Source organism: Chlamydotis macqueenii, chromosome W (assembly GCF_036417535.1).
Source record: "Chlamydotis macqueenii isolate bChlMac1 chromosome W, bChlMac1.mat, whole genome shotgun sequence".
NCBI classification, from domain to species: Eukaryota; Metazoa; Chordata; class Aves; order Otidiformes; family Otididae; genus Chlamydotis; species Chlamydotis macqueenii.
The window spans coordinates 4,038,831-4,065,686 of record NC_141592.1 but is presented as its reverse complement, the minus strand read 5'-3'; the positions used below and the strand labels follow the sequence as shown (position 1 = coordinate 4,065,686).

The window sequence follows — 26,856 nt, the reverse complement described above, 5'->3', positions numbered from 1 at the left end:
AGATGAGCTGGATGATGTGAAGAGATCCTGAGAGGCGTCTGCCAGCCTGTTGTGAAGAACTTTTCTTGTGAGAGGAACGGCTGCAGATGCCAAGGTCAGTGAAGAAGGAGGGAGAGGAGTAATGTGGCTCCTGGCCAAGATTCCCCTGCAGCCTGTGGTGAAGACCATGGTGGAGCAGGTTGTCCCCCTGCAGCCCATGGAGGTCCACAGAGGAGCAGAGATCCACCTGCAGCCTGTGGAGGACCCCATGCCAGAGCAGGTGGATGCCTGAAGGAGGCTGTGGCCCGTGGAGGGCCCGCTGGGACAGCCGTTCTGGAGGGACTGCACCCCATGGGAAAAATGACCCACGCCAGAGCAGTTCACGAAAGACTGTAGCCTGTGGGAGGGACCCCACGATGGAGCAAGGGAGGAATGTGAGGAGTTCTTCCCCCGAGGAGGAAGGAGCGGTGTAAAGCGACGTGTGATGAACTGACCATAACCCCCATTCCCTCTTCTCCTCACTGTGCCGCTTGGGGTGGAGGGAAGGTGGTAGAGATAATGTTAAGCCCAGGAAGAGGGAGGGGTGGGGGGAGGTTACCTTGTTCCCTGTCTCATTATCCTGCTTTGGTTTTAGTAATAAATGAATAGTTTTCCCCAAGTCGAGTCTGTTTTGCCCGTGACGGTAACTTTAAGGATTTCTCCCTGTCCTTATCTCAAACCTCGAGCCTTTTGTCTTATATTATCTCTCCCTGTTCCCTCGGAGGGTGGGGGGAGTGAGAGAGAGACTGCGTAGTCTGGTCCCGAGCGGGACTAAACTATGACGACAATACAGAAGTGTCTAAGGAAAAATTTAAAATTAATCATGCTCTTTCTAAAGCATATGTAGACTTTAGGGTGTGTCTGGTCTGTAAGGAGGAATCAGTCCCCTTGTAGAACAATAGTTAGGGTTTGACTCACAATTTTTCTTCTAACTGCTTATACAGTTGGGCACCTTGTGGTTTCTGTGAACTCAAGTGATCTCCAGCTGAGGCAGTGAACAACTAGGGTAGTTGCCAGTTGTTAGATACTAGCTTTCACCTGCACTGTCCAGAAAGACTAATTTAATGGGGAGCAGATTCAATATCTGAGAAACTAAAAGGACAGTTTGCTCGCAGTGCTGGTATACTCTGTCCAAGAATATAACTTGAAGACCCCATATGTTACCATTGTCCTGGGTGCATGTTGTCTTTGCATTACTTGCTGTCTCTCAAGTAGTTTATTTCAGCTGAATCGATCTACTTGTGGTAGGTAGTATATCCCAGGGAAAGAATCGCTAGTATTATGGGGCAGGGAAGCCCTTCCTTTCCCATCACTTACAGCTTATTTAAAAAAACGACAGAGAAACCCTCATAAAAAGACAAACTCCAACAACAAACAAATTCAAATGAAAACAACAAACAACCCCTCCCAACCCCCCCCACTCACAACAAAAAACCCCAAATAGAAAAACCACACTGTCTGTTTTTTGTCTACAAAAGGCAGATGAGAAGTTTAGAATTTAGGGGAAAGCTTAGGACAATACGTTGGCAGAAAAAAATATAATAAATGAAGAGCAGTATTTGGGGGAAAATACTATGAAAGAAAATATTTTAATAAATTTTATATCTCAAAATCACACTATCTTCAACCACAAGACTTTGAGGAAAACTAGTTTTATTTTAATAAAATACTAAATTGAAAATAAGTTTATTAAAAACGAAACTATTTTATGCAAAACAGGTTCGTACAAGTTAGAAATAAAGTATTAAAAGACTTCTGATGTATTCTTTCAAGTGTAAATTCTGCATATAGTTTCTGTAGAGGGTCATGAAGACCCGTAACTGGTAGCAGCAAATAATGCAGTTGTACCTCCGTGTGGATTTTTTTTGTAATGAAGCCTTAGTTTCCACACAGTTGTAATGGTTCTTGATATATGAAGACTTTACACAGGGCTTCATGATACTTTATCTGTAATAAAACCTTTTCACTGTAGTTACTCATGAACGCAGACTAATGGTAGGAACCACTCATTTTCTCTATTTCTGTGGTTGTCGATATGTCCTTGTGTGAGGGATTTCAGTGATGGTCAGTGTAGGGCCACTGTGGGAAATTACAAGCCGCACACAGCTGTGAGAACATGACCTTGGAGAGGGGAGCTAGGAGGGTTGTTATCTCAGAGAGGGGAGCTAGGAGGGTTGTTATTGAGCAGGATGTTGCTGCTATCCGGGAACCGCTGTTAGCCAGCAGGGCACATACTTGGCAGGCCTTGCTGCATGTGCTGGCCATGCGTGCATCAACACCTGGTCAGTACTCTGCCACTGAATCTGCTGAGGGTATAAACAGAGGGGGAGAAAAAGGACCCAGAGCACACTCTATGAACAACAGGGGACACCCTGAATGTGCTGTGCCTACCTCCCTTCTCTGGTCTGACCCTGCTGATCATCATCCTCCTGCTCAGCGGTGTCTCCGGCTTAGTCGGGGTGGTAAGACTCTCACAAAGGGAAAACAATATGCTGGTAACTGCTTATGCTAGGAGCTGTAACTGCTTATGCAAGGCTATAACAGAGCTATAAATACTGTTGTGCTTTTAAATATCATATGCTGGGTGAACTTTGTGCATAGGAATCCTATGAACTGGTTACATAAATTGGCGACAAGGATGGGATTCCTGTAGCACAAACGACCCAGGGAGTGGGAAGTAAGGAGCGAGTGGACAGGGCTTGGTCAGTGGGGTGCATGCTGTGCCAAGAGTGCACTGTCCCAGGAGTAAGGAGCGAGTGGACGGGGCTTGGTCAGTAGAGTGCGCTGCTGTGCCAAGAGTGTGCTGTCCCGAGTGTGGCGGGGGGGGGGGGGGGGGAGGGGCGAGGAGCCCTCAGTCTTTGGAGCTTGGACTCCCTTTGATAGAGGTGGTGTGTTTGTGTGGGTGTCCTTTGTGTCGACGGAGTTATACTTTTGTTACCACCCAGTGTTGTTGGTGGGGTCATAAGTTTATTCCAGCTGATTTATATTTGTGCTATAGCTGAGTGTTCTGGTGTGTGCAGTGTCGCAGGTCGGCCCCATTGGAATAAGTGATACATCCAGTTTGGCATTGTTCCCGTGTAAGGTGCGGCATTAATTCATAAGATGTTTGAGTGGAAAAAGACAGGGGGTGTAAATGCCCCTCCAGTCGATAGACCTGGCTGGACTACAGAGCCCTGGTGTACCTTGTGGGATTAATTAGAGACATGTACTCATGTGGGACCCGAACCATGGGGGGCTGTGGAACCTATGGAGGTATTGAAATATTGGGGGGAATTTATACAAACTTCCCATATGCCTTCCTGAGACCGGCTCACCCATGCCGGATGCATGACTGGTTGCTTGTTGTTTGCCTATAAGATTATGGTGGGTCGAGTAGGAGAATTGAAGCAAAGAGTACAGGATGTCACACAGGAGAATGAGCGCTTAAAGGCTGAAATATTGTTGCAAAGGCAAACGTTCATGACGGCAGCAAAGGAAGGGGAACAGCGACAGGAACAGTTGGAAGGAAAATGTGCAGCACTGGCACAGCAGTATGCTGTATGGTCTGCGCGACGGTGGCGCAAAAAGGACAGTAAGACTTGAGACATGGGACCACGAGTGAGGGCAATCGTAAAAGACCCCAGTTGGGATCCTGAGACATGGGATGGGGACATATGGAGCACGAGTGAGGGAGAGGAGACTAGTGATGATGGAGGGAAAGAAGCTGAGGTTCTCATGAAAAAAGGGGCTCGAGCAGCCCCAGTATTTAAGCACCGCCTAGTTTCGAATGGAAATGGACAGGCAGTGCGAACAGACGAAGTAACGGATTATAGTCCGGAGGAAGTTAAAACCTTACTGGACAAGTATAGGCAACGGCCTGGGGAGTGGCTGCAGAATTGGTTAGTACGATTAATGGAAGAAGGGGTAGACACTGTGCTTCTAGATGGGATGGACGCCAAGAAATTTATGACCCTCACTCCTGACCCCTATGTCCAAGCTGCCCTGCGACGCCTAGGTGACAACACAATAAATATGGTTGCGGTGGTGGCAGAAGGCTTGTCAGACCAGTATACTAACGATGGGGCCTGGCCAGTTGGCCCCCGGGAGTGGGTAACCCTACGACAAGCCTGTACTCTATTAAAAACAGAAGGCATGAAGCTGGCAGTAATGATGGGATCTCCCGAACTCTACTTGAGCCAACCATTTAATCCCGGGAATACGAAACACACTCCTAGAGGGCTGCCCAAAGGGCTGGAAACCATATCTAATCCCCATTTTGTTAGCAGAGCAAGGGAATCCCATTGACCAAATTATTGAAAAAATAAACCAAGTGGGAGATTTGCCTGGTTTGGAGTCCTCTACGGGGGACTTAGAAGGAGATAAGCAGAATACACGATCCCAGACAGAAGAGAGGGAGCCAGGGGAGCATAATAAATTGTTTTGCTTGCTTTTAGACAGGAGCGTTGATCGGAGGGAAATAGATCGCAAGCCACTCTAGGTGCTGCTGCGCATGGCACAAGAAATCCACCAGAAACGGATACGAAAGATTGCCTGTGATGAGCAAGATATGAGTTTCGTAGCACCCCTTACACATAAAACCCAAGAGTTGTCATTGGGACAACCAGACATTCCGTCATTCGGGTGCACACAACCATCTGCACCCCCTCCCCCCCCCCCGAGTTTGAGGATTCAATGTATCCATGGACAGATGTTAGGAAGGTGCAGCGGCACCTTAAAGAGGATTAGGGATTAGACCAAGCCCCCGCATTGGATTGCCGTGTATTGCGCTATGACCCTTGACCCTTTACGTGCTGTATTATCTGGTGGTCGTCCACTAACAAACAAGGGGTCAAAGCATTAGTCGATACGGGGGCAGAGGTCACTATCATACATGGAAATCCATGCAAGATGCAAGGGACTACTAGTCCTGTATGGGGGCTAGGAAACCAGCCAGTGGTGGGAACAATGACAAAATTAAAGTTGCAGATTGGTGATTGGGACCCCCATATGTATCAGGTATTAGTAGCTGAGATTGGGGAATATATCATAGGGATGGATGTGTTGAAGGGGGCAACCATGATGATAGAAGGGATGTTATGGGCCTTTGGGTCAACTCGGTGGCTCCATGCCCGGGCGATTACTGTGGGAAAAATCCAGGCCCCCGCTGCAATTCCTATTGCTTCCCAAATAGTAAATATAAAGCAATATAAGATACCCGGAGTAATGAAAGAAATACAGGATACTATTAATTATTTACTATTAGCCGGAGTCATTCGATATACTCATTCACCATTTAATAGCCCGATTTGGCCAGTGAAGAAACCTGATGGTAGTTGGCGAATGACAGTAGATTACAGAGCGGTCAATAAACATACTCCACCCATAACATCAGCAGTGCCAGAGGTAGCTACTTTGGTACACCAGATCCAGTCACATGAGGGCACCTGGTATGCTGTGGCTAACGCATTCTTTACCATACCCTTCCCCCTCGAAACCCAAAAACAGTTTGCTTTTACATGGGGTGGCAGTCAGTATACTTTTACCAGACTGCCACAGGGGTATAAACACAGCCCGACCTTTTGTCACCAGGCTATACACTGGACTATAGAAAAACATCACATGGAGGCTAGTGTACAACTTGTGCAGTATATTGATGATGTACTAATACAAGGTAGTAGTTTTGACCAAGTACAACACCACCTAGATGCGATATTAAAATTGTTGCGTCAGGAAGGATGGAGCTGTCAACCCTCAGAAGATATAAGGCCCAGCACAAGAAGTCAAATATTTAGGCATTGTCTGGAATCGCGGGATGCAGCGCATTCCTGACAAAGCTCTGGATACCATTAGGAACTGGCCGCGACCTGAAGATAAAAAAGGAGTGCAAAGGTTTCTGGGCGCAGTAGGATATTGGCGTTCCTATGTTCCAGGGCTGGCAGTACTATTAAAACCATTATATAGAATCACCCAAAAAAACGTGCACTTTGAGTGGGCCGGTATACACCAGCAGGCTTTTGAACAAGTTCGTGAGCTTATCCAACATCATATGGAACTACACCCTATCCAGGTGGGTCCGGTAGAACTCCAAGTAACATTGGAGCAGAATGTGGCCCTCTGGAGCCTGTGGCAGTTACAAGAGGGGCGAAGGCGGCCTCTAGGATTTTGGTCATGATGCCTTACAGGAGCTGAAGAGCGGTATACCGCCTTCGAAAAGGCATTGTTAGCGGTTTATTGGGCCTTGCTAGATACAGAAGACAGGACAGTGGGACATGAGGTATTAGTGTGATCAGCAGTACCTATAGTTTCATGGGCCTTGGCACCCACAGCGAGTCACAAAATAGGACACGCCCAAGAGTCTACTATAGTCAAGATGAAATGGTACATCCAAGAACGAGCAAAACCTGGGATGCGAGGTGTACACCAATTGCATGAATTAGTAGGTCAGAGCCTAACGGGAGAAGCAGAGAAAAAACATGATCTATACAATTATCAGATTGGACGCTGGGGAGTACCCTATGAACAGCTAACTGAAAGTCAAAAGAAGCATGCCTGGTTCACAGATGGTAGTGCTGGAACAAAACAAGGCAAATCCATGTGGCGTGCAGTTGCCTTACAGCCCAGTTGTAAAACTCAATTGGTTACGGAAGGGAGTGAAGGCAGCAGTCAGCTAGCTGAACCGGTCGCTCTGTGGCAAGCCATAGATGCCACTCCAGAGAACACCATTTGCTATCTATATACAGATTCCTGGGCAGTAGCCCAGGGATTGGTAAATTGGTTAGGCAAATAGCATGCAGATGGATGGTATATTGGTAGCAAAGAAGTATGGGGGAAAGATTACTGGATAAAAATTTGGGAATTGTTGCAAACCCGAGAAGTACGAGTGTTCCATGCACATGTCAGAGAACAATCAGAAACCACGTGGTGGAATGCTGAGGTAGATCAGATAGCACGACCTATGGTAAAAGCAGCTATTCACAACAGCAACGAGCAGAGGCCGCTAGCGCAATGGGCTCATGACAAAGCGGGGCACGCAGGCCGGGATGCTACAGTAGCGTGGGCCCGACAACGTGGCATTCATTTGCTGCAAGATGTGGTTACAGACGTTATACACCAATGTGAGGTGTGCTCTCAGTTGAAGGAACAGGTTTTCACACAACCAACCAGTCACATAAAGCGTGGCCTATGTCCAGTGGAAGTATGGCAAATCGATTACATAGGCCCACTGCCCGAACACAGGCGACAACGGCACGTGTGTGTGGCTGCAGACACCTTTTCTGGAGTGACAGTGGCTGTAGCTAGTAGATACGCAAATGCTAATACTACTGTTCGCTGTCTGGATACGATTGAAACATACTATGGAACGCCAATCGAAATGCAATCAGTTCTCATTTTAGAAATCATACAGTAGCGAATTGGGCCGCCAAGGGAGAGATACAGTGGGTGTGGCATTGACCTTACCACCCACAGGGTGCAGGATTGGTGGGACGCCTTAATGGCCTATTGAAACAGCAACTGCGTAGATTAGGAGGTACAAAATACACGCGATGGGTAGATCATCTGCCCACCGCCATGTGTGTGCTGAATAACCGCGCAGTGGCAGGAGATAAAACACCCCTCCTATTGATGAAAAATTACCAAGCCAGGCCAATAAAAGTACCACTCACTCTGGTGCAATACGAGAGTGGCACTCAATTTACATTGACCACTGAGCAGGTATTCTTATCTCTTTATTCTGCACAAACATTAACAGTTGATGGCAGACAAGTTCAGTGGTTCCCTCTGGACGTAAAAATATCTGTACAAGCAGAACAGATGGTGTTTTTCGTCTTCACATTACACCCAAACCATATCATCAGCGGTTTTAATCTAACAAACCTAGTACACAGTAGCAATCAACGGCCTATCTTCTTAGGCCTGCGCAACACTGCACCAACAAGTAGGAGTATCCCTGCAGGCCTTTTGGCATCTGTGTATTTTTGGATGATGCCCCCACTCCACATTGAACCCAACCCTGTATTGCAAATGTTTGCGGGTGCATGTGTTTGGTATCACCCCCCTGGGCAGCCAGGACCAGTTGCAGCTGAAGTGGTGGATGCTGCTGATTCACAGGCCATCACCATTGCCCTTACTGGTGAATCAAACTGGTTGCGTGTACCTGCGCAGCAATTACGACGCAGAGAATGAAGAAGAGAAGAAAAAAAAAAAGACAAAAAAAGACAAAAGGCGGGGAGTCGGGGGGGGGGGGTTAACCTTGGTTTTGTCTGGTTTTTGTTTTGACAGGTTTATGTATACACATTTCCCCCATGAGTGAAACGTATGGATGACACTGGCGAAGGTGACCAGACAAGATACCCTTTGTCTCAGCACAGCGACTCCCCGGAACTGATTTACGACAAGCTTGGTAGTAGTACCCTTCACCGCAAGTGAGTTCACCGACAAAGTTACACAGTTGCCCAAACTTATAAACCAGTGGGACAGCTGGCTGCCGTATCTGGGTAAATCACCTGCATTACCCCCACAAGAACTTTGAATCCTGGGAACACTGGATGCAGACATCTGTACCTATTTCAAATCTACTAGTAGCGCTACTAGTATAGCTTTTTCTGATTTGTTTCTTGATGTAGATAGTATACAGCATGCTACGCTTCAAAATCGCACTGCTATTGACTTTTTACTCCTAGCTCATGGACATGGATGTGAGGACTTGGATGGTTTGTGTTGCATGAACTTAAGTGACCACTCAAAATCCATCCATGCACAATTGCAAGAGATACGCCGATTGAACCAGCAATTAGTGGAAGCAACTGGACGGAACCTGTTCACTGGATGGACATGGGGGTGGGGTTGGTTAAAACAGTTATTGTTGTGGACTATTGTTGAAACAGCTTTACACCGCTTAAGAGTGCGGGTTGTGGAATACCACAGTGTCCCAACTACGGACCACGCGGTGGCATGTGTGAGGGATTTCAGTGATGGTCCATGTAGGGCCACTGTGGGAGATTACAAGCTGCACCCAGCTGTGAGAATGTGACCTCGGAGAGGGGAGCTAGGAGGGTTGTTATTGAGCAGGATGTTGCTGCTATCCGGGAACCGCTGTTACCCAGCAGGGCACGTACTTGGCAGGCCTTGCTGCATGTGCTGGCCACGTGTGCATCAACACCTGGTCAGTACTCTGCCACTGAATCTGCTGAGGGTATAAACAGAGGCGGCTCAGAGCAGAGGGAGAGAGAAAGGACCCAGAGCACACTCTACGAACAACAGGGGAGGCCCTGAAGGTGCTGTGCCTACCTCCCTTCTCTGCTCTGACCCCGCTGATCATCATCCTCCTGCTTGGCGCTGTCTCCGGCTTAGTCGGGGTGGTAAGACTCTCACAAAGGGAAAACAATGCGCTGGTAACTGCTTATGCTAGGAACTGTAACTGCTTATGCTGGTAACTGCTTATGCAAGGCTATAACAGAGCAATAAATACTGTTGTGCTTTTAAATATCATATGTTGGGTGAACTTTGTGCATAGGAATCCTACGAACCGGCTACAGTCCTGTACTTAAATAGCATCCTTTCCCATCTCATGCATTTATCTTGAGGCTTGTGAGTGTGGAAAGAGCCTGAGGTATCTATTCCTTATTTCCTCTCAGTAGGATTGTAGATCTACTCTGATGTTTTTGTTAACCGTCAGCATTTTTATGGATAAATGATAATTTGGTTTTTTAATAGTTATCCTACAGTTCTGTTCTGGTTTTGTTGGGTGAGGGGGGGCCTAAGGTGGTAGCTTCTGTAGGAAACTGCTAGAAGTTGCTCCCCCTTGTTTAGTGGACTCAGATGGGCCTAGGGCGGACCTGCTGCTGGCCAAGGCTGAGCCAATTGGTAGGAGAATGTCTCGTGATAACACCTCTGCGATAATGTATTTAAGAAGGGGAAAACAGAAAAAAAAAAAAAAAAAGGGAGAAGATGTGAAGCAGCTGAGCAGGGGGCAGAGAGGGGGAGGCGCGAGCCTTGTGGGCCTTGTAGGCCTCACCCTCTGGCCTCCTGCCGGGCAGCCGACTGGGCCCAATTCGGCCCAGCCTAGCTGCAAGAAGTGGAGAGGAGATGAGAAGTGAATGAGATGTAAAAAGGATCCTGAGAGGCGTCTGCCAGCCTGTTGTGAGGAACGGCTGCAGACGCCAAGGTCAGTTCAGAAGGAGGGGGAGGAGTAACGCGGCTCCTGGCCAAGATTCCCCTGCAGCCTGTGGTGATGACCATGGTGGAGCAGGTTGTCCCCCTGCAGCCCATGGAGGTCCACGGAGGGGCAGAGATTCACCTGCAGCCTGTGGTGATGACCATGGTGGAGCAGGTTGTCCCCCTGCAGCCCATGGAGGTCCACGGAGGGGCAGAGATTCACCTGCAGCCTGTGGAGGACCCCACGCTGGAGCAGGTGGATGCCTGAAGGAGGCTGTGGCCCGTGGAGGGCCCGCTGGGGCAGCTGTTCTGGAGGGACTGCACCCCGTGGAAGAGATGACCCACGCCGGAGCAGTTTCACGAAGGACTGTGGCCCGTGGGAGGGACCCCACACTGGAGCAGAGGAGGAATGCGAGGAGTTCTTCCCCTGAGGAGGAAGCAGCCACGTAAAACAACATGTGATGAACTGACCACAACCCCCATTCCCTCTTCCCCTCCTTGTGCCACTCGCTGGGGAGGGAAGGTAGTAGAGATAATGTTAATCCTGGGAAGAGGGAGGGGTGGGGGGAGGTTATCTTGTTCCTTGTCTCATTCTCCTGCTAGTTTTAGAAATAAATGAGTATTTTTCCCCAAGTCGAGTCTGTTTTGCCTGTGACGGTAACTTTAAGGATTTCTCCCTGTCCTTATCTCAAACCTCGAGCCGTTTTCCTTATATCATCTCCCCCTATTCTCTCGGAGGGTGGGGGGAGTGAGAGAGAGACTGCATAGGCTGGTCCCGATCGGGGCTGAACTATGACAATCTGGAGTTCAGTTGACAGAGAACACCAGGGGAAACTTGAGATAGACCCTAGGGTGTTGGAGCCAGGGTTATAGAGGCTCTGAGGCCCGCTATATTCCAACTGAAAAAGAAATACTGGCAGCATATGAAGGAGTTGGAGCTGCTTCAGAAGTGATTGGTACGGAAGCACAGCTCCTCCTGGCACCTCGAGTTCCAGTGCTGGGCTGGATGTTCAAAGGAAGGGTCCCCTCTACACATCATGCAACTGATGCTATGTAGAGTAACTGGGTGACACTGATCACAGCGAGCTCAAATAGGAAACCCCACTCGCCCAGGGATATTAGGAGTAATTACGGACTGGCCAGATTTTGGAATGCCAACAGAGGAGAAGGGCTCATGATCGAGGGGTGGACTTGACCATGGACACTATTGCACAGGTTATCCATGAATGTGGAACATGTGCTGCAATTAAGCAAGCCAAGCGGTTAAAGCCTCTGTGGTACGGAGGATGATGGCTGAAATATAAATATGGAGAGGCCTGACAGATTGATTACATCACACTCCCACTAACCCACCAAGGCAAGCACTATGTGCTTACAATGGTGGAAGCAACCACTGGATGGCTGGAAACATATCCTGTGCCCCATGCCACTGCCTGAAACACTATCCTGAGCCTTGAGAAGCAAGTCTTATGGTGACATGGCACTCCAGAAAGAATTGAATTGGACAATGGTACCCATTTCCCAAACAACCTTATAGACACCTGGGCCAAAGAACATGGCATTGAGTGGGTATATCCCATCCCCTATTACGGATATAGCCAGAATAATTGACCCAAACTGGCCAAAGAGAGTATTCCATGCCATAAATGTCATGCTCAGTACTTAAGTGGGAGTGGGCCAGTGAGTTGGCTTTCTCTTTTTTTCTCTCTAGCTGTTTGGAATCGTTCCAGGATCATTTACAGGTTTTGTTTTCCATTCCGTGATTACTGCTCGTGATTACTGCTCAGGATGGATTGTATCATTCATCGGGTCGTTGGATGGTGAGAAGTTGTGCATAATTGGTGTTATTTTTTTATTTTTGTTTGTTGGGTGGGGTTAATTATTATTATTATTACTAATTTTTCTATTATTATTATCATTATTATATATAAATATAATTATCTTTTCCTTTACTATCCTTGTAAACTGTCTTTATCTCAACCTGCGAGTTTTCTTTTTTCTCCGATTCTCTCCCCTATCCCCTGGGCAGAGTGATTGAGTAGCTGTGTGGTACTCTGCTGACTGTAGCTAAACCACAACAGCTCTAGAGGGAGGAAGAAAATCTGGACTTTATTTTTCTTCCTTCTTTCTATGTAGGGAACTTCCCATGTCTGTTCTGCTTCCAGTTTTAGCACAAATATTTCCCCAGGTATTTTGCCTCCAGAAAACAGGTCAGAGATTCCTCCCAAACCTTCAAGCTTAATCTAAAATATCTCCTAACCAGCCTGCTACCTTTTAGCAAAGCATGCATTCAGAATCTATATGCTATCTTAACAAGTAATCAAAAAACCACAACAAAAACCAACTCTCTAAACCTCTCCCTCAGGCTTAATCTCGACATACATAGAGAATATTTGATTATTTTTTCTAACAGGGTTGAGCCATTCTTGTCAGGAAAGGAAGCCTGTGTTTTCTTTATTCTGCTCCCATAGAAACCTCTTCATTCAGATGTTTACCACCTCTTACCTTTTTACAGCGTGAGACATCAACATAGATCTATTCAGGGAGAGTTTTGAGTTGCTGAGAGGAAATGTGCTGCCTGGTGATTAAATGACAACTTTCTGTAATGGATAATTCCATTATCGTCCTCTAAGTTAATTTTAAAGGAGCAGTATCTGTAATTTATGATACAGAGTATTCAATTCAAAACTTTTTCAGTGGAGGACATGGAGTTTTGCTTCTGTCCTCTGAACAGGATCTCCATTTTTTAGCTTCACATCATGTGGTGTTCTCCCTCCATCCCCCGCTGCTGGCAATGAAGAAAACCACCTTACAGTTGTACTCTAGTGGAAAACAGCCAGTGACAAACTGTTTTCCAGAAAGACCAAAGGAACCTTTCTGGCTTTTATGTCCTGAAGTGATCTGCTTTAAAAGAAACAGGATTGGCCCTCACCTAAGAGGGGCTACAGAGAAAGCTTGTTTGAAATACTAAGGCATTTAGATCTAGAGGGTTTTCTTCTCCATCTTTCTTGCTACAAATGGTAGTTAGTTTGTGGTTGATACATGGCCATTTCAGTGCCTGAAATGCTCAAGCACTACAGAAACAAAACAACGTTCTCCAATTCTTTACTTCAGCCTTTTGTTCATGGTCCTTCAGAAGTGTTTTGTTCAAATGTATTTGGCAAAGTACTCACAATAGACTGCAGTGTGTTCTTGTATCCTATATTTGTGGATGGCTTAAGCTTTTTTTTGGGCTCTGCTATGTGAAAATAAACCAAGTTGCTTCAAAGGAAGTAGAACTAATAAAACTTTGTTTCCTACAGTTTTTGTGTGTGTTTGGGGTTTTTTCCCCTCTATATTCCCTTTAATGCTCTATCTCCTGTGAGCTCCTGCCTTCCCTATACCCATCTTTCTCCTACATCACCTATGTCCTACTCCCTGCATCCCCTTGCCACCATCCTGTCCCAGCATCTTGTGCCTTTATATTTCCTGTTTACCAGTGAGGTGAGAAGTAATACCATGCTGTGGTTTTAAGTTACAAATATGTTGGTTAGCCAACTAGTAGCCTTAGAATCACTGTTTGCTTTGTGCTACAGTTTTTTCCTTAGTAGGATTATTAATTTTGGAACCATTGGTGTTCATGATACTTAGAGATGTCCTTTTTTTTCTTTTGGGTCTCTGTCCTTCCATCAGATATGACTGTAACTGGTCAATGGATTCTAAGTGTTTTACAAACTTTCTGATGAAAAGTAGTTCAAACAAGTAGCACTTTTCTTAGCAAACTGAATTATTTGCATGCTTTTTCTTTTCTTCCTTACTGTCTTTGAGTAGATCCATACTGTTATGATTATCTGTTTTCAGTTGTGCAACAAAGGGCAAATAATTATGAGGCAGTATTTAAAAGCATGAATATATATTCATGTGTGTGTATATAATTTGTATATATATATGACTTATTCACATTTCTAATTTTTCTTAGCCTATCTTTTGTGTTTAGAATACCATTCCTGTCATATAAAATAATATTGCCACCATACCCTGTGACCCAGTAGTTTATTAGGCTGTCCTTAAGATCAAGGAATGACAGAGTGTCCTATGGAAGTGTTCTTGTTGTTATTTTCAAATTATTTGTGAGTCTGCACATCTCTAAAACTCTTGTTAAGTTGTGGGTCAACTGGGAAAAAAAAACACCAAAACAACCCAAAACCAAAAAATCCACCAAACTCTGCTTCCATCTTTTTGAAGCTGATAAAACTGTTGTCCCCATTATACAATACATGTCAGTTAGGATGAGCAAAATTGCTTCCTGTTGGAGAATACTTGATATCGACACTCATAAGCAGTAATATTTATTTGTGTTCTTAAAGTATCAGAAATTTGTTTTAGCGTAAGTTCTTGGGTGAGCCAAAAACTAGAGAATCTGCCTCATCTGAGCAGCTCTGATCTGCCTAGATAAGTTGAAATACTGGCTTTGAACTTTTATTGTGGGACCTGCTAAAATCAAGCCTCAGGCATTACCTCCTCAGCTGTTTCTCAGCTTGTATGTGGCATAACTGTTGATTGGATAAGAATGAAGTAAGAAAGGTAATGCTTAAGAAGAGAAACGTATAAAAACCCACTTGTAAGAATAAACAGGGTCTTGCTTACACCACAAGTCGAGTCCGTGTGTCAATAAGCCACAATTGAAGGCTATTAATAGTGCGTTCTGCACAATAGTTCTTTGACATCTGAACCAATTTACAAAATTCCACATCATGTTTAGTAAATAGGCTATATACACCTCAACAGTTAGAGAGCTCCATCACATCTGAGCAGACTGCTTTCTTTTGAAAGATGCCAGACATCTCCTCCCTTAGGAGAAATACCTTCAGTCCTAAAAGACAACTGACCAGAAATATGTCTCTTTGAAGAGATTTGTTTAACTGGATTTTTCAGTACACTTAAAGGAATAGGGACGTCATCCTCACAAGTCACAGTAGCTTTTCTGGTCCTACGTGCACTTATTGACAACAAATTAAATTTGATTCTCTCTGTACATACTTTTATGCTTTATTGTTTTTGTCTTAACACTTTCTTTAGATGCATTTCAGTTACAACAGTTTTTTAATACTTCTGTTTGGCATTGTAATTCACAGAAACCTTGCAGATTGTTGTGGTTTTGTTTAGTGAGGGGGGGCCTAAGGTGGTAGCTTCTGTAGGAAACTGCTAGAAGTCGCTCCCCTTTGTTCAGTGGACTCGGCCGGGCCTAGGGCGGACCCACTGCTGGCCAAGGCCAAGCCAATTGGTAGCAGAACGTTCCTTGATAACGCTTCTGCGATAACGTATTTAAGAAGGGGAAAACAGGAAAAAAAAAAAGGGGGAGGAGAAGATGTGAAGAAGCTGAGTGGGGGCAGAGGCACAGAGGGGGAGGCGCAAGCTTCATGGGCCTTGCAGGCCTCACCCTCTGGCCTCTTGCCAGGCGCAGGTTTCATGGGCCTTGCAGGCCTCACCCTCTGGCCTCTCGCCAGGCAGCCGACTGGGCCCAACTCGGTCCGGCCCGGCTGCAAGAAGTGGAGAGGAGATGAGCTGGATGATGTGAAGAAATTCTGAGGGGCGTCTGCCAGTCTGTTGTGAAGAACTTTTCTTGTGAGAGAAACAGCTGCAGACGCCAAGGTCAGTTCAGAAGGAGGGGGAGGAGTAACGCGGCTCCTGGCCAAGATTCCCCTGCAGCCTGTGGTGAAGACCATGGTGGAGCAGGTTGTCCCCCTGCAGCCCATGGAGGTCCATGGAGGGGCAGAGATCCACCTGCAGCCCATGGAGGACCCCATGCTGGGGCAGGCGGATGCCTGAAGGAGGCTGTGGCCCATGGAGGGCCCGCTGGGGCAGCTGTTCTAGAGGGACTGCACCCTGTGGAAGAGATGACCCACGCCAGAGCAGTTTCACGAAGGACTGTGGCCTGTGGGAGGGACCCCACAACAGAGCAGGGGAGGAATGTGAGGAGTTCTTCCCCCAAGGAGGAAGCAGCCACGTAAAACAACATGTGATGAACTGACCACAACCCCCATTCCCTCTTCCCCCCTGTGCCGCTCATGTGGGGAAGGTAGTAGAGATAATGTTAATCCTGGGAAGAGGGAGGGGTGGGGGGAGTTTATCCTGTTCCCTGTCTCATTCTCCTGCTAGTTTTAGTAGTAAATGAATAGTTTTCCCCAAATTGAGTCTGTTTTGCCCATAACGGTAACTTTAAGGATTTTCTCCCTGTCCTTGTCTCAAACCTCGAGCCTTTTTTTCTTATATTATCTCTCCCTATTCTCTCGGGGGGTGGGTGGAGTGAGAGAGAGACTGCGTAGTCTGGTCCCGATCGGGGCTGAACTACGACAAGATATTTATGGTTCTTTGCAAAGTTAGATCAGTTTCATGTAATAACTTCCTCTGTGACTTGCTTATAATTTAAACTCCTTAGAATTTAGACAGAAAGTTTCTAGAATGTATTGGGGGAGGGGAGAGGGCTGCTTAATAAATGTTGATAGAATTTGGAGAGCAAACACTTTTTAAAAATTCCAGTCCTAAAGCTTATCTAATTATTTGTGCTTTTGACTTGCTTTATTATATACATTTGTAACAGTAAATGGTCCACCTGGGATTATCTTGGAAAAAAGTGTTTTATGTAGAAGTTATCAAAGTTTGCATAAGTAGTTCAGTAATCAACTAATAATCTTGGTTCCACAAAATTCCTGTTCCAATCTCCAATTGTTTGCACCTACTGAATGTAGTTACAGGATTGATTTTCCTTCTGTTTCTTATTTATTATTTCATAACTGCAGACAAATGTAAATAAAACTCAGGTACCCCTTTGGATCTCAGTCAAATTCTGTTTTGAACAGAGTGGTTAGGGTAGTTTTGTTCTTTTCTTACAGCAGCCAGGACTACAGCTTATATACCTTCCCAGATCGCTTATTGAATGGCATATATCAAATAAGTTACTACTTTCCATATCATCCACCAGCTTTACAACACACAACTATTTAGCATTACTGGCCCAAGGAAGTCATTATTGGGTATTCTTACTCCTGTAGGTATTATTTGTAGAACAAAGTTGTAGTGCATAAAGCAGAAGGCATAATCTCATGACAAACCTCATTCTATAGAAGTTACAAGCCTTTATTCATTCACTACTGAAAGTGTAACATGCAGACTGGCTAGTCTTATTTTTAATACAGTCCAATGCTGAATGCTTAAAAGAAAGTAATAATACTGGTGAGAACTAGAACTTGATCTTAACTTTTTTTAAATGTTCGTCACCCATCTTTGCTTCATCAAAGTAGACAAGTTTTGTCCTAGATTCTCTGAAAGGAAATTAGAAACAAAGTTTTTAAACCCTTTATCTCAAAAATTACTTGAACTAAGAACTTAAGCATATGATACTTAAGAATGATGATAATCATGTACTACAAAAGGCCTTCCTATATGCATAAATACATTCTTAGCCATAGCTTATCTTCCCATTTGTGATGACAGTGTTCCCTTCAGTATAGCAGCATTAATACTGAAAGAATACAACATGGGAATGACAGAATGAAGTAAGCCATTTAAAATGAAAGCCTTCTGTTGCAGGTTATCCTGAACGCAGAAGAGGTTTCATACTTAAATATTTAACCTATTTTCATTTCTAAATAGATTTAACATTATTTAACAACTCTGCTTACCTTTTTTTCTTAGTGGGTGGATTTCAGATCCAGAAATGTTCCCTGAAATAAATGTTCCCTTGTATAAATCTGAAGTTTTCTGTAGGAAGAGGCAGGATGTTCAGATTCGGTGGGATGCCAGTTCAGTAATTTTGTTCGAAGTGCATGGTGAGAATAATCTTTATCCTAAAATGAAGCACAAGGATAAGTAATAACTTTTTATACATGATAGGCACCAAAAATATGAGCTTGCTGGTCTTTGCTTTTAATTTTTCTTTACCTTTCTCTTTCAGTCAGAGCTTCCTGCAGTGTGCACACAATGTGATAAATAACTCAATAACTTTTTTCATGCAGTAATTATCTCTATGCGGTATTATCTGAACACTGTTTTTCTTTATTACCCATAAGATGTAGGAGATATATAACCAGCTGATCCCATTTTGGATAAAGCTGCTTCATGACAACAGGAGAAAATTTATTTTAAATAGCCTTTTTAAACAAATGCTGTATGGAAAGCTTACCAGGCAGTACCTTTTTCTAAGGAAAAAGTTATTCTAAATATTCTTTTGCACTTAATACTTTATATTAAATTAAGCACAAAGTAAATGGAAGTGTCCTGTAAATTAACAGTTTTAAGTGATTATGCTAATTGTGTCTTTTAATAAAAAAGCCTATTCAAAAAATAGGTACCACTCTTCTGAAGTTCCTAGATGTTGACTGGACTACTGATTTTTCAGAGTAAAGACTTATCTTAAAAAATAACATTCCTATCTGGAATACATTCTCATTTCATTGGCTTCTAATTTTCTCAGATTGAGATCTTACAAGAGTCACGAATGATGATCCCAGACTGCCAGCGCAGATTAGAAGTTGCACGTGCAGATCTTACTCAACTACTAGTAAGTATAGCACCAAAATCCACTGATTAAGAAATGCTGCTGTTCCTTGATGAACTTGGATAAACATGCTTGTCTGTAGTGCAATTGCAGCATATTAAAACTGGATTGAAGAATTACTTTTTATAGGTCCCAAGACTAGCATCCAATAACATACCAATATTTTATTTTAGATAACTGTCTTTGCAAACTTGGTCTTCAGTCTATTCAAACTGTGTGTGTTAGAATATCAGAAGCTGTCTTTAAGGGAGTGCACACTCAACATACACTTAAATACTGAACTGTTAGAATGGACTCTGAAATCCTGTGATAGTTACACAATCAGAAAAAATAGTTCACTTGCTTTAGGTAGATCATGTAGATGTATATAATATGCTTGTAGTGAACTGAAATAGTAAAAATACTTTGCTTACTACTTGTATTATGCTATGGAAGATAGTCATGCTTATTTTAAAAGCTGATTTTTCACCAAGAATTTTGCTACACATGTAAATGATACTGTGAGGCTAAAAATACATACCATAAATTAAGCCTCAGACACATTTGACAGCTAAAATGCAAAACTCTTTTCAAAGGAAAACTCAAGGTGTCTTGTCCTTGGGTGGCATGCCTCTACTGTTTTCCAAAATAAATGCTCAGTACCTGGCAGGATTTAGGGTCCTTTTATCATTCAGCTAGTTACTTCACAGTTAGCTGGTCTACATTTCAGCAGCATGCAGAAGTGATGCTATTGATCCATACACTGTGCTGTATAAAGTTAAAATGAGGAATGTGAGGAGTTACTATTCTTATTAAGAACTTGGAAGTCTCTAAAGGTTGCTTTACCTGTGCTTTGAATTATGTAAAACTGATGTTTTCAGTAATGATATATCCCTTGTTTCATAGTTTCCATCTTAAATTTAACTCCATGTCCATTCTTTTCAAAGTACTCAAAAATTTTGTTTTTAATTCCAGGAAAATGAAAAAGAATTGGAAGAAGCCAAAGAGTATAAAGAAGCACGTTCCATACTAGAGTCAGTGAAGCTGGAAGCCTAGAATTTTTTCAGTACTCTCTTTATATGCATTAGCACTGGGTCCATTCCACACTTTCATTTTACTATGGCTCTGTTACTATTGTTGGCTTGCTAAGGTTCCCTTTATGTAAACCGGCCTTTCTCTAAGTACAAGATGCATCAAATAAAGGATGTTCTGAAACATCTGTGTGTTCCATATTCAAGCAAAATAGAAGCATTTCCAGTTCACCTCAGTTACAGAAATGAAAAAAAATAAAGCCTATTTATATGTAAGCATAATAGTATAATAGCTAATATACAGAACTTAATCTGAACAATTCAGACTAAGAAAGTTTAGCTATGTAAGGAATGTGAAGGACTAATAAATACTTTAGAGGCACCTTATATTTGAAATAGTTTCAAGCCAAAATAGCATAATAATCTGTACTGAAAGAAGAGTTTTAATAAATTACACTTCAACATCACACATCTTTTTTCTGTGATGCAATTTATTTGCAATTTTGTCAAGTATTACTCCTTGTTTATTTTTGAGCCCAAGACAGAATTAAGAACTGATTCCAAATCTTTCTCAGTTTACCTGAGGTTGATTCATAGAGCCCAATTCACACAATTACCATTGATGAAAATTCTATTACTCTTTTCAAGAAATATAATTTAGCAGATGACTAGTATGTTGTCAGTTGGATCTGCTGGTAAGAGTTCTGGACTGAATGCTTTTCCTGAAAGCACCTTGATTTAAGTGAGTTTCTTTAAACAAAGCTTAAACCCCAGTAGCTGAAAGAGAACTAACAGGTAAGGGAACAATGCTTAATCTGCCTGGAAGACCAAACATACAAAAGCTGTGGTTCTTTCAGAATGGCTTCTCTAAACAGCAAAGAGTAAGCTCTGATGAAAAGAAAGCATTTTACATTAGTTTTTCTAGTGTCGTAGTTCAGCCCTGATCAGGACCAGACTACGCAGTCTCTCTCCCGCTCCCCCCACCCTCCGAGAGAACAGGGGGAGATGATATAAGAAAAACGGCTCAAGGTTTGAGATAAGGACGGGGAGAAATCCTTAAAGTTACCGTCACGGGCAAAACAGACTCGACTTGGGGAAAACTATTCATTTATTTTCTAAAATTAGCAGGAGAATGAGACAGGGAACAAGATAACCTCCCCCCACCCCTCCCTCTTCCCGGGCTTAACATTATCTCTACTACCTTCCCCTCCCGAGCGGCACGGGGGGGGAAAGGGAATGGGGGTCGCGGTCAGTTCATCACGCGTTGTTTTACGCCGCTGTATCATCGTCAGGGGAAGAACTCCTCGCATTCCTCCTCTGCTCCAGCGTGGGGTCCCTCCCACGGGCCACAGTCCTTCGTGAAACTGCTCCGGCGTGGGTCATCTCTTCCACGGGGTGCAGTCCCTCTAGAACAGCTGTCCCAGCGGGCCCTCCACGGGCCACAGCCTCCTTCAGGCCTCCACCTGCTCTGGCGTGGGGTCCTCCACGAGCTGCAGGTGGATCTCTGCCCCTCCGTGGACCTCCATGGGCTGCAGGGGGACAACCCGCTCCACCATGGTCTTCACCACGAGTTGCAGAGGAATCTTGGCCAGGAGCCATATTACTCCTCCCCCTCCTTCTTCACTGACCTTGGCGTCTGCAGCCGTTCCTCACAACAGGCTGGCAGACGCCTCTCAGGATCCTTTTTACATCTTATTCACTTCTCATCTCCTCTCCACTTCTTGCAGCCGGGCCGGGCCGAGTTGGGCCCAGTCGGCTGCCCGGCGGGAGGCCAGAGGGTGAGGCCTGCAAGGCCCATGAGGCTCGTGCCTCCCCCTCTCTGCCCCCCGCTCAGCTGCTTCACATCTTCTCTTCCCTCTTTTTCCTGTTTTCCCCTTCTTAAATACGTTATCGCAGAGGCGTTATCACGGGACATTCTGCTACCAATTGGCTCGGCCTTGGCCAGCAGCGGGTCCGCCCTAGGCCCGGCCGAGTCCACTGAACAAAGGGGAGCGACTTCTAGCAGTTTCCTACAGAAGCTACCACCTTAGGCCCCCCCTCACTAACAAAACCAGAACATCTAGTTTGAAAGTTTATTGGCATGTTCCTTAAAGGCAACACAAAACACAGAGCACCTTTTGTGTGATGCTATATTGAATACTCTTATTAAAATTTTTAATTAATTAGCCTGAGTTTGGGTAAACTGCAGTTTCAGTACCTCTATTTACCAAGGGTAGTAATAGTCTTCAAGCATGTAACAGATTATGGAGGAAAGGAATGAACTTTTGCTTAGCAGTGTAAGATGCAATGGCTTTCAGTTACAGCAAGGGAAAAAAAAAGTTGGAAAGGTTCCATTCTCCTCAGAAAACAACTAAGACAAACAAAGCTCTGGAACAGACTGCCTGGGGAGGCTGTCAGAAATGCATTCCTAGAGGTCTTCTCTTGACACAGGGACAGTGGATCCTGCCTCATACTTGCTCATTAGGCAAGGGCACCTAGAGATGTATGGAGCAACTGTCCTTCCCTTGGCAGTAATCGCCCCTTTAGGCTCACCCACCCACACAGAAATGTAAAAAAAAAGGCAAGATTCATGACACAGCTGAAGTGAACTACTCAGAATACAGTGAAGAGGTGATCCCCAGAGCCCCCTCAAAGGAGAGGATTTCAGTGATACATATCAGACTTTTCAGACCTTGCACTGCATATTACAATGCAGTGGATTGAAAGAAGCTGAAAATGGTCCTCCTGAATGAAAGGACTAGATTATGATCCGGATGAAGTTATTTTTTCTGGCTTCCCACTTGTTTTTATTCACATTTCTGAACAATCGCCACTAACACAATGACAAAAATACCTCAAATTTCCTACTTATCAGTGGTTATTTTGTGTACAAGCGACTTGTTCAGGCAAAAATAAGCCAGAAGTTTGAACTGAAGCTGAGAACTGAAGGATGGAGCTCGCAAGGCACCAGAAGTGAACTGTGAGGCCTGTTGGAAACAACTGGGAGGGGTGCAGCACATTCAGTTGAAAGTCTCAGCCTTAGTAGAGACTCAGAGCAGGACTGCAAGCTTGAGGGAAAGGAGAAAACATGCTGCTTATGGCCTAACCATCTTAGCGGCCCTCCTCCCACCTGATCTCTCTAGGCACCAACTCTTTATAAGGAGCCAGGACTACACCATGGACAGAAAACACAAAGGAGAACCACTTACTGGGTTCTCTTCCATGTGCAATCTTGGCTATATTATGTTATTACATGTAACACAGGCCTCACAATAAATCCAAATGACGGGCTTAGGACTTCAGAGGAGACAGCCCAAGAGATGTGAAACTGCCACCTTCCCCAGTTTTCTAAATATATATTCAACTACAGTGAAAAAAACCAGCACTTGAACTTTGCAGATTACTTGCTAACATGTCCTAGGATCGAGCATTTTGGATCAAATGTCACTGGAAATCACCAAATTCCAAAATCTAGAGCCACTCAGTGTAAATGTTACCTTTAACAGGAAGAAGGAAAACTTCAATTTTACAACAGTTCTGTTTCCTTATTGTTCTGAAATTCCTGTAGATGTTACGTTAGATGGAAGGAAACCCAATGACCCATAGAAAGAGCCTCAATTAGTAAGGTTAACAGAAGCCGAATAGGTCGAAATTGGAAAAAAAACCCCACACTATTTATGTATCAATTACTACTTGCTCCCCATTTCAACAAAAGGAAATAAAATTTTTTCATCCTTCCTAACAATCCAGTAGCATCCTCCTGCCCCAGCATAAGTAGTGGTAAACTTCACCACAGCTCTCCATAAGCAATCAAAAGACTATCTAATTTAAAAAATACTTAACACAGATAGATGTGAGTGGGCAGATTAGTTAACAAAAATAATAAAAAATTCCTCTGGATGCTTTTAGTGATTTGGCTTCCTGTTGTTTTACAGCTTCTACATATTTCCAAGGGAGTGGGTTAAAAAAAAAAAGACTACACTTGCAAATGAAGATGGTACCTTTCAAAAAGAATTGATCACATATGTCAATTTTATAATTTGTCCTCTGTTTTCAACACAGAAGATAAACTTCATATTTTTGCATAAAAATCAATGCCTCCACAAATAGACTAAGGTGTCTAAGACTAAGGTGTTCATTCTCTTGGGTCATTTACACAATACCTCCTGTTCTGGTTTTGTTTAGTGAGGGGGGCCTAAGGTGGCAGCTTCTGTAGGAAACTGCTAGAGGTTGCTCCCCTTTGTTCAGTGGACTCGGCTGGGCCTAGGGCGGACCCACTGCTGGCCAAGGCTGAGCCAGTTGGTAGCAGAATGTTCCCTGATAATGCCTCTGTGATAACGTATTTAAGAAGGGGAAAACAGAAAAAGAAGAGAGAAGAGAAGATGTGAAGCAGCTGAGCGGGGGCAGAGAGGGGGAGGTGTGAACCTTGTGGGCTGTTGGGGATGACGAGTATCAGAAGCCATGAGAATGAGAAACAAGAAGCCATGGGAATGAGAAACAAGGGACTTTCTGAGAGAAGGAAAACAAGATAAAGGATACCTGGTGGTGGCTGGACGATCGGAGGGTATATAAGCACATAAGCTGTAACAATAAATGATTTTTGTTTAGCATGCAGTGGGGGTCCGTGACTACGTTCCCACAAATGGCGCTCAAACAGGGACTTGTTAGAAGTAGTGAAGATTAGAAGATTGTGATTCCGGTGGGAACGCCCGGCCGATTGGTAGGAAGCCTGCGCAGCGAGTTTGTTACCTCAACTAAGGGAGGTAAGCGGCCGGGAACGAGGGGAGTGTGGCTCCAAAAAGAAACCTAGCCGAACTGGGGAAGTTTCCGCAGTATCTGTTACCTTGAATAAGGGAGGTAACGCAGCTAGGAATGATGAGAAGCACGGCTTCCAAGGAACATAAATCAATTTTAACGATTCTAACAAAAGTGTTAGAGGAACAGAACTGTGCTATTAATAACACTGACCTGATGAGCTTGTTGACTTGGGTGTCTGCTCACGTATCAGATGCTAACACCTCCAATATATACACGGTGGGCACCTGGGACAGTGTAAGTGTTGAACTGTGGGACTGTGCAACGCGGGGTGACCCTGCTGTTCAAGTCATTACCGGCGTGGCATGTAGTGTTTGAAGCCTTAAAGAATCACACGCAGAAAGGGAATCCGACAGCACCTGTTACCCCGTCCGCTCCTCCGCCCGTGGAAACAAAGAGCTGGAAAATCCCTTTGATCCAGGTCCCATAGATCTGGAAAAGGAGCCCTCAGCCTTTGGAGCTTCCTCGTTATAGAGGTGGCATGTTGGGGTGTGGGTGTGTGTGTGTGTGTCCTTTGTGTCAATGGTGTCGTGCTTTTTTGTGTGTGTTTGTGTGTCCTTTGTGTCAATGGTGTCATATTTTTGTTACTGTTCAGTGTTGTTGGTGTAGACATAAGCTTATTCCAGATGATTTATATTTGTGCTATAGCTTAGTGTTCTGGTTTGAGTGGTGTTGCAGGTCAACCCAATTGGAACAAGTGATACATCCAGGTTGATATTGTTGTGTGCAAGGTGCAGCGTTAAGTTATAAGATGTTTAAGTGGAGACGGATAGGCAGTGCAAACAGACAAATTAACAGATTATAGTCCGGAGGAAATTAAAAGTTTCCTAGACAGATATAAGCAGTCTATGTGTGTGTGTATGGGCATGGAGTGAATGGTATGGAATAAGGGGTGAATACTGTCCTGGTTTTAGCAGGGATGGAGTTAATTTTCCTCTCAGTAGCTTTGGATTTTGTATGTGAAGAATGTTGATAAGAATGCTCTGATGATAAGGGTTGTTGTTAATGAGACCAAGGACACTGTCTGGCTTTCCAAGTCTCGTTAATGTGCAGGTGCAGGAAGCTGGGCCAAAGGCAAACAGAGTATTGTTCATTTGGACATTGGGTGGTGAGAAATTGTACATTGTTCATTTTAATATATATTAATGTTCTTATATTTTGTTATTATTGTAGGTTTCCTCTTAGTAAACTGCAGCATAAAGCGACGTGTGATGAACTGACCATAACCCCCATTCCCTCTTCCTGCCCCCGCCTGCCCTGTCCTGCTCGGGGTGGGGGGGAAGGAGGTGGAGATGGTGTTAAGCCTGGGAAGAGGGAGAGGTGGGGGGAGGTTATCTTGTTCCCTTTCTCATTATCCTGCTTTGGTTTTAGTAATAAATGAATAGTTTCCCTGGGTCGGGTCTGTTTTGCTTGTAACGGTAGCTTTAAGAATCTCTCCCTGTTCTTGTCTCAAACCTCAGGCCTTTTTTTTTTGTCTTCTTATGTGTCCGGGGCCATGGCTGCCACCAGGCACCTCCCTCATCCGGCAGGGCAGGGGCAGCTTACCCAAAAACTGCCATGGTTACAGATACTCCCGTCTGAGTCAACCAGTGGCCTTTAGCAAGAGAAAAGCTGCACCATTTGAATGAGTTACTTGACGAGCAATTACAACTCGGACACATACAGCCAACAGACAGTCTCTGGAATGCACCTGTGTTTGTAATACAGAAAAAAAATCAGGTAAATGGCAACTCTTCCAGGATTTAAGGGCAGTAAATTAGGCAATTGAGGATATGGGACCTTTGCAACAGGGGTTACCATCTCCTTCAATGATACCTCAACACTGGAGTATTACCACAATTGATTTGAAAGATTGTTTTTTCACTATACCTTTACATCCTGAGGATGCTCCACGATTGGCATTTTCTGTGCCTTCAATCAATATGGGAGAAAGCAATCAGCGATATTACTGGACGGTGCTTCTGCAAGTTATGAAAAATAGTCCAACCATCTGCCAATGGTACATCACACAAGCCATAGCACCAGTAAGGCGCTTACATAAGAATAGCCTCATTTATCATTATATGGATGACACCTTAATTGCAGCACCTGATGATTCTCTGGTGGACAGAGTTCTTAATGATATCACCAGTGCATTATCTGGATTTAAATTGGTTATTGCTCCAGAAAAAATTCAAAAGTTATGTCCCTAGGTGTATCTCGGCTGGCAAATTATGGAAAGAACAATTAGGCCACAAAAGTTAAAAATCCCTCAAACAGTGTTTGCCTTAAACGATTTGCAGAAATTGCTGGGAGCTGGGTACACCCAGTATTAGGCCTCTCTACAGAATTGCTTTCTCCACTATTCCAAATACTTAAAGGAGA

At 44.2% G+C, this 26,856-nt stretch overlaps 1 protein-coding gene across 1 annotated transcript in view; it reads left to right on the top strand.

Annotated features, from left to right (window-relative positions):
- The window catches only part of LOC147596536 (tubulin-specific chaperone A), an 87,929-nt gene extending 68,047 nt beyond the window's left edge, over window positions 1-19,882 (top strand). The window contains exons 3-4 of the mRNA XM_086769580.1: window positions 18,605-18,691; window positions 19,643-19,882. Coding sequence (XP_086625706.1) covers window positions 18,605-18,691; window positions 19,643-19,723 — 168 coding nt within the window. The 3' untranslated portion in view covers window positions 19,724-19,882. The remainder of the gene's footprint in view (window positions 1-18,604; window positions 18,692-19,642) is intronic.
- Window positions 19,883-26,856: the final 6,974 nt, after the last annotated feature.